Source organism: Terrapene carolina, unplaced genomic scaffold (assembly GCF_002925995.2).
Source record: "Terrapene carolina triunguis isolate 2854851 unplaced genomic scaffold, T_m_triunguis-2.0 Scaffold706, whole genome shotgun sequence".
NCBI classification, from domain to species: Eukaryota; Metazoa; Chordata; order Testudines; family Emydidae; genus Terrapene; species Terrapene triunguis.
This window is the reverse complement of record NW_020665057.1, coordinates 389,138-397,481: the sequence shown is the minus strand read 5'-3', so window position 1 is coordinate 397,481 and position 8,344 is coordinate 389,138. Positions and strand designations below refer to the sequence as shown.

The 8,344-nt window shown below is 41.4% G+C and overlaps 1 protein-coding gene across 4 annotated transcripts; it reads left to right on the top strand.

Annotated features, from left to right (window-relative positions):
• Nucleotides 1–572: 572 nt before the first annotated feature.
• DDIT4L (DNA damage inducible transcript 4 like) lies at nt 573–4,315 on the top strand. 4 transcript variants are annotated; one of them, XM_024211752.2, is made up of 3 exons: nt 573–710; nt 1,024–1,160; nt 2,169–4,315. In XM_024211752.2, the coding sequence occupies exons 2-3, from the start codon at nt 1,073–1,075 to the stop codon at nt 2,654–2,656; spliced, it is 576 nt and encodes a 191-aa protein (XP_024067520.1). In that variant the 5' UTR covers nt 573–710; nt 1,024–1,072; the 3' UTR covers nt 2,657–4,315. The 4 variants fall into 4 exon arrangements, with proteins under 4 accessions (XP_024067520.1, XP_024067517.1, XP_024067519.1 ...); XM_024211749.2 differs by having other exon boundaries at nt 788–1,160; XM_024211751.2 differs by having other exon boundaries at nt 573–915.
• The last annotated feature ends 4,029 nt before the right edge of the window (nt 4,316–8,344 follow it).

The following is an 8,344-nucleotide window of genomic DNA, read 5'->3' as shown; positions in this document are numbered from 1 at the left end:
TGGGGAAATGGGTGCGAGTGCATAAAACAGTAATTTAAGACTACATCAATGTGTGCAAAGCACCATGGAAAACGAATGAAATAAAAATTCTACTTAATCCCTCCCACCCCCAACACTTGGCTGCAGAATACACAATTGGGGTGGTGGAGGAGGTAGTGGGTGCTGCTAATACCTCTACTTGCAGCACATCTGTGAACTCAGATGAATGACACGGGCTGAGTGTGACTTGTCAGGTGATCAGCATGCCAGCTCTCCCAGGCCCTGGATCTTTTTGACACTGCCGCTGACCAATCATTAGCTAGATCTCTTCCTCTCCTTCCCCCTCCTTGCTCAAGCTTCTCCTCTTTCACATGAGGGACTGGATGAGTCCTGTCCCCGCTCTGCTCCCCACAGAGCCTCTTAGAACAACAGCCAATGAGAGGGGAAAGATCTGGCAGAGTAGACCGCTGCCTTGGGAATGTGAATGGGGTGGGGAGAAGGAGGAGCACGGACAGGTGGGGGAATGAGAAGTGTATATAAATTGCTGCTGCCCTAGCAGCGGGTTGATCCGTGGGAGGGAGGGATTGGGCGGGGTTGCTAATGAATGGTAGCTGTATACATTAATTGTAGGTTTATAATTGTTTAGGATTTGTATACTTCCTGTCACTGAAATTGAAAGCAGCTGTTTGAAATATAAATACTGTAATTGAACTTCTGTGAAGTTTTAGCAGGTAAGATGAAATCATGTGGGCTGATTCCACTGATAGGTGAATTAAGTTTGTTCTTAATTAATTTTGCCCCCTTTCAGTAGGAAGAGGGAAGGCTTTCATTTGACACAAGAAAAAAATATTCAAGGGGATGAGTTAGAAACGGCATGGTAGTGCGTCTTGGATTGTGTAACTAAACTTCAAAACTCCTTTTTTCATCTCTTAACAGGCAAGTAAGTGTTCCTTCTTGAGAGTTGCTATGAGTTGAGGCTGCTGCTGTAGTGTCTCTTAATAACTTGTTTTGTTTGTAAGCATGCTACATGTGCTTTCCTTTCAGTAAACCAGAAGGGCGTAAAGATCTGTTGGAGGTTAGAGTGTACTTTAAAATGGTTGCAACTAGCAATTTAAGCAGTAAAAGCACTGCATGCATTTCAGAATTGCTATACCAAGGCTTTCACCACGCAAACATAAGCGGTGAGTATCTTTGACCTTCTCAACCTCTTTTCTCCCTCCCCCCCCCTTTAAAAAGTAAGGCTGCAAAAGGGAAGGAGGGATCTATCCCCAAGTGGTGTTATAACTTATTATTATGTGTTAGTGCAGGGATGTTTGTAAATGGGGGGTAACTGAGCAGAGGTTGTGCTCATGAATTATTACATGACTACAAGTGAGGGGGGTAAGAACTGATATGTTGTAGAGCTACCTCTGACTAATACTTTAGGGTTACTAAAATGATTTTTATGGCTAAACAGTAGCTGCAAAGATGATCCTAATAAACTTTTCAGAATGAGTGGAAGATCAGATTTTTGCAAGAATTGCAGTGGCTTATCCTGACTCACTATAGGTGGCTATAAATAGACTTGTGAAACAGTTTAACTGTCTCAGCATATAAACCTATTGTATTACTAATGCACTTGCAGTATACTTCACAGCTTTCAGTAGTTTACTAGGATGAGCAAGTTATTTACTTCCATGTATGTACTAAACAATCTCAGCGTTTGGCAGCCTGCCACGCTAAAGACGGATCACATTAGAAAGTGGATGACCAAGTGCAAAGCTATCACTTCTCCTTTTAAGCAAACTAACTTCATGTTTTCAAGGGGCAGGCTTTTTTATCCTGCAATGATAAACATTAGTAATGGCTTTGAAGTCCTCTCCCAAGTGGAGAATGACTTCATTAAGTTTATAGTAATACACTTCTCTTGATTATGCTGGTTAACTTTATCATCTGTACTTTGAATTAGTTAAAGTGACCACAGACTGCTGTTGGCAGCACACATAAAATATACATAGGGTAGTGTGGTTTCTTACATGAATGAGAATTAAAACTGACACTGTAGTATGCTCATGCTGGCTTGCTGACTATCACTATTTAATACTTTAGGAAAATTAACAGGTAGGTTTGTTGTCTGCCTCTTTCCAGTTACTGGTATGTTACTATGTGTCTTTCCTCCTCATGTCTTCTCATAATTAATTCCCCTGCAGACTTTGACTACTGGGATTACGTTGTGCCTGAACCCAACCTTACTGAGGTGGTGTTTGAGGAGAGAACCTGTCAGAGTTTAGTTAAAATGTTGGAGAACTGCCTATCCAAATCAAAGCAGACCAAACTTCACTGCTCAAAGGTTCTGATACCAGAAAAACTAACCAAGAAAATAGCTCAAGATGTATTGCGGCTTTCTTCAACTGAGCCCTGTGGTTTGAGAGGTTGCATTATCCATGTCAATTTAGAAACTGGAAATGTATGTAAAAAGCTGGATAAGATTATCTATGACCCCAGTGTTGTTCCTACTTTTGAACTGACACTTGTGTTTAAGCAGGACTGTTGCTCATGGTCCAGTTTCAGGGACTTTTTCTTTACCCGAGCTTGTTTCACATCTGGCAGCAAATGTACTCTGATTCTGAGTCCTGGGTTTCGGCTTATTAAAAAAAAACTTTACTCCTTGATTGGGACAGTCATTGAAGAATGCTAGAAATCTTGTTGCATGTTTAAAACTGTGTCTGAATTTTTAAGAGGTACCTTGCTTTACAGTTTGATTTCATGCACAGCAACCATTGTGCTCTGTATGGGCTATGCAAACACCCCAATGTGTAAGCCTTCAAGTTGGCATAAGATCTTCCTAGTGCAGCTAACTGACTGCCTTTACTGGGTGTGCAAAAAAGGTGAGAACAAAGCTAACTTTTTACTTGAAACTTACGGTTGGCATCTAGTTGACCTGTCCTGCGGTCAGCCTAGTAATTGTTACTGGCCATTTTTCTATAGAAAGTTCTTATGCCATGGAAATAACTCTACCAGCATAGGTTTATAGTTCCAAAAGGTTCTTGTTAAAATAGTGTTCAGCTAATTACATTTAGTGGATGTTAAACTCCCCTGCCCAAACCAAGAAATGGATCTTGCATCTTAAAAGGTAGCAGGCTGATCAACCTGGTGCAAAAGTAAATATTTTACAATTTTTCCTAGGGGTTATGTAGCAAACAGAATTTGCACTGCAATCTCAGCAATGTGCACTTTTAAACTTTTTGAAGTGTTAAGGGGCAAATGACTAGTCAAAACAATAGTCAGTTGTGTTTGAATATTTTTGCTTTTTTAAAAACTGGAAAACAATGCGATTTGGGTAGATGGATTTAAAAGTAAGATAACTTCTCAAGCAGAAATGCTAAATCATTTTCTTGAAAACACTTGCCTACCTCATACTTAATTTTGAAAATGGAATATGTCTGCACTCAGTGTTGCCCTCTTTTACTGGGCAGAAAACTGAATCCTACTATTCCCTTGCCATATCCCTTCTTCCAAGTGGAACCAAGAAACACTTTTGTTTGTTCTCTCACTAGCTTTTCTCCAAAGTCTGGAGGATTTTTTTTTTTTCTGTTCTGGCATGGTAGCTCAAGCTCTTCAGAGGATACCTCATGGGGGTTTCAGTTCTCCACACCATCATAGTGGCCCACTTTGGTTCTGGAATGGCCTGGCAGTTTCTTCCTTTCATGAGCCTGCCCTCTTCATTTCTCCAAGGTAGCTAAAGTTTAGCTAGTGTTCAACCTGATGCTTACGTTGCTGCTCGAATGTCTTTCCCCGCTTTCCCCTCATCTTCCCTAAAGACTTCCATTTCAATTTTACACCACTACTGCAGAAAATTAACTAGTCGTCTCCCCATGCTCAAACAAGCTGACTAGTTGGCCTAGATAAAACACAGGAATTTTCAAAAGACCATGAACTGAAATAGTGACTGTCACTGTCTGTAACTGATGCAACATCTTTCAGATCTGGCCAGGGGCAGATATTAACACTATGCAATATGGGGGTGAGGGGGTAGAGGCTTGCCTAATCTTTTAGTCTATTTTCCCTGCTATGTTTCTCAGTAACAGTTGTCTGGCTATGTGCCACTCTTTTGAGGGGGGGGAAAAGCTGAAAGGTGCACCGTGTCTTGGTTGCTGGCACTTAATCATCTTCCAAGAAACCTATCAACAGATAATAGAGGGAAACTACCTTGGCAGACATGTGCCAAGTGTCTTGGCTCCTAGCAGTCATTCTCTTGAAGACTTATCTTGCAAGTACTTAAGTTATATCAACATGTATGAAACACTTCTGGCACAATTTGACACTTACCAAGTGTGTGGTGGAGGAGGGGGAAGTGTGTGTGCATGTGTGTGTGTGTTCTCCATCAAGTTGCATATTAGGTATACAATGTAACTGGCTTAGTTGGATTACAGAACTGCACTCTTCTAACGTTTGGAAGTTACTGCACCTCACAGCTATTGAGCCTTTGCCTTATCAGAATTGGACAATTGTAAACTGACTTGTTTTGCACTTGTACTGCTTTTAATGTTTTAATGTCAATGCCTTAAACTGTGGTGTCACTTTGTATGGTTGGATCTCTCTGCACTGATGTATAGATGTTGGGTCCCCTCCCCCTGAACTGTTCTTGGGCTTGCCTTTTGAACTTCAAGATAGCAATTACTTACTAGCACTGTTCTTGAAACTGATTCATGTGCAAGAAAATGGGTTTGTCTATCTTGACAATAAAAGCTATATTTTTACCTTTCAAATGTAGGTTGTCTTTGAGATCATTCTTCTCTCACATTTGTCATATGATGGTAGTGCCCAGAAGCCCCTGGCATGGACTGGAACCCCATCATGCTAGGTGCTGCACAGTTCCTGTCCCAAAGAGCTTATGTTGTAAAGCATAAAACAAGGAATAGATGGAGAGAGGTAGACAAGGGAGTATAAGGAAACTATGAAAGAATGTCGAAGCTCTGGCCTGACTTTTGTTAAGCGTCTGACTGGGCTGTGCTGCTACTTTCCTCTAACTGCTACTGTAATCCCCCTTCCTCACAGCAGAGGCCAAAATGGCTACCACTGACCCTCACTGGAGGAACAGCAGGAATGTTGTTTGCCAATAGGAGATCTGCAGTAAGGGTGTTAACCCTTCATACAAGGATGATGAGCTTCATTAGAAGGGAGGGATGAGGGTCTGAGGGGTTCAGTATTCATTCCTATCCAATGTAAAACACTTCCTGTGCTCTCTGCGCATGGCACATATCATGGAATACTCTTTCCAGCTTGGCTTGTGGTGGTGTCCACTACTGTAAACATCAAATGCTTCCTTAATAAACTACACAAATCACTATTTATAATGGCTCAAATGCAAGTGAGGTGGACACATTAAACTTTTATTTGATTCTTTATGCAAGCACTACCTTGAATCTTACTAGAGCCAGTGACAACTGAAGAAGCCTACCAACTTGTCTAGTAAATACTTTGTCTATTCTCCACAAAGACAGCTCCCATGTATATTCTAGCCATTTGTAGATGACAGGTGCCTTCAGCAAACTACCATGGCAACAGCCAACCTGGTGATAAGTCTCGGTGACAGGAATCGAATAGGCATGGGAATCAGCTGGCTCCTCTAGAGGGGGAGGAGCTAATTCTGGAAGCATTGTCCCTGTTAAGGGGAGAAGCTCCAGTGTAGTCAGTCCTCCATCTTTCACAAACACTTGGGTCTTTTTAAAATAATGGATCCCTCTGTACTAGTCTAGTACAGAGGGATCCATTAGAGTATGACTGTAGCACTACTAGATGCAAACTTTTTAAACTCTGTTTATAGGACCTGTTGATTGATAGAGCAGGGTCTCTAAACCTGCTATTTTGACTAAATTCCCCTGTGATATACTGATTACCTTTTTAAAACTTCCACTGTTAGTGGGAACTACGCTATCGCTTCATATTGGGGCAGTGAGGGGGGAGTCTGTTCACTATAATGTTCTGAAGCAAGTATTCTTTGCTTGCAGTGGTATATGCTGGAGGCTGTATAAGAAATAATTCAGTTAAGCAGACTGAGAACCAGATTTGTCAATAAGAAATAGATTTTTCCATGACACCTGTTGTCATAGGGAGCTGTTAGGTGCAGATGCTGGACACCTATACTTGTAATATATAGTGCAATTTTTATAATATGTTTATTGATCATTGTATAAACTATTTCAGATTTAGCTGCTTCACTAGAGTTTGCCTGACTGCATTATTGCAGATAATCTTGAATGCCCTACTTATTAGGGAGTTAATTTTCTCTTACTGATGTTCAGTGGCATTCCTGTTTCCTTTTTCTTCTGTCTCCCCCCATACCACTAGCGACAAGGTAGGTGAGTTAATCCTTTCCTTTTCATCAATAGAAGTCGGTCTAATAAAAAATATTACCTCAACCACCCTGTCTCCTGGGACCAGATAGCTATGCCAACTCTCAGTGTCTCTCACTGGACCTGGCTTACTTTTGGTGGTAGACACATGACCCACCATTTGATATGATAAATACTTAGGTAATCATTTTAAGATGTAAGGAAGTAAATCATTGAAGTTGTTTATAAATGTCACATATCTACCAAATAGTGTGTTACATATTAACTACAGCCTAGACCTCAATGAGGTTTCTTCGAGGAAATGTGTATGGTGCAGCTGCTAGTGCTGACTATAAATACTGAAAGCTACCTGGGCATTAGGGAATAACAATTAGTGGGAAGAAATGCTTAGATATGTGAACTGCTTCAAAGTGCTTGACACTTCCCTTCTTTTATAATTGAAAGGGTATACTTTGACCAGAAGTGCATTAATGCATCTCATGTACAAGTATATAAACTGTGAAGCACTCCATCTTAATTGCAGAAGTGGACAAACCTGTTCTGATGGTTGGGGTGGCTATTTTATTTAAATAAAAAGCCTAAATCTATATACTTAATGGTTCTAGCTTGACTTTATTTCCCAGCCTCAGGCAGAGATAATGGAACCATCACCCTTTACATACTATCTTGACCACCTCACTATACACTTTCGAAAAAAATTGGAAAGAGCCTGTTAGCTGCAGTGATGACCAAAAATAGCATATACATATGGCAGTTCCAAAAGTGCCTTCAACCTGGTAGTCTAGCTCTGTGGCTGGTGCTGTGCTGGGGGTACAGATTATTCTCTCCTTGCTTAAGGATCTGAAAGAAGAGCGAGAAGCAGGGTTTGGGCGCACAGACGTTTTCCTACATGCTTGAGAACTTAGTCTGAGTGAAAAATAGCTGTGTCCAAAACATTACACAATTTTCTTTAGTGCATCTTCACACGTCCCTCTCCATCTCCTCTAGCCCCAACAGGAGTGAAGGAATATAACAACCATAATCAGTGCTGTGATGTTATACAGGAGCTTATCCTCAGTTGAATCAAATAGACTGGTGTGTACACATGCCCCTTGAGGAGAGCAGACCTGGTATTTCTGTGCATAGCCGGTGATGGGCTGGATATCATAGAGAAATGCTTGAAATGGGGCTTAGGGATGGAGGTGCAGCACCTATTGTTAACCTGCAAAAACAAGTGAGAGCTAGCATTGCCTAGAGGAGATTGTTTGGGTGGCTAACAGACTGAAGGTGGCATGGAGCTGACACCCAGTTAAGCACCAGCAAGTCTCTCTCTCTCTCTGGAGGCATGGGATAACAAGCTGACTCTCAGTCCTGGGCACCCCGGGAAGTGTCCATTATCTATGCTGCTTAATGCATTAGAAGGCAACTAGATAGCACAGTGAGGGCTTCAGTATAAGAACCTGAGTAGATACAGCCTCCGTCCCAACAGTTCTGTCCCCACCTCCCCACCAATAAATTCTGCACTGTCAATAATCCGTTCCATCCTTCTGAATAAATCTCTTTTGACCCTCAAACCAAATCACCCAATTCTGCCTCTCCACAATTTATATTTACATTCACATACTTCAAAGCATCTCGCCTACTCTCCTTGCCTCCCTCCTGGGTATCCAGGGGGCCCTTGGCTCCCAGTTCCTCCTCTCCACCATTGAAATCAATGGGACATGTGCCTGCTTTATATTAGGTCTGAATTCAGCCCTAATGTTTTCTTTACACCCAGTTCTGTACTAACCAGCCTACTGGCAAGTAGCTGCTGCACATATATCTAACCCAATTCCCATTGTTGTCTGTCATTATTTGTTTATAACATGTTTTACCAGGAAAATTTCAGTGCAATATAAATATCTTGTTTCCATGAGTGTCATGAGGACGTAAAAACAATACAGCAGAGGCTACAGACATTGTCAGGCATCCAAAACAACAGTTTGGGGTAAAAGACCCATGGCTCAAAGAATGGAACCATTTTCTTTAATATTTGCCTTAACTCAGGCTAT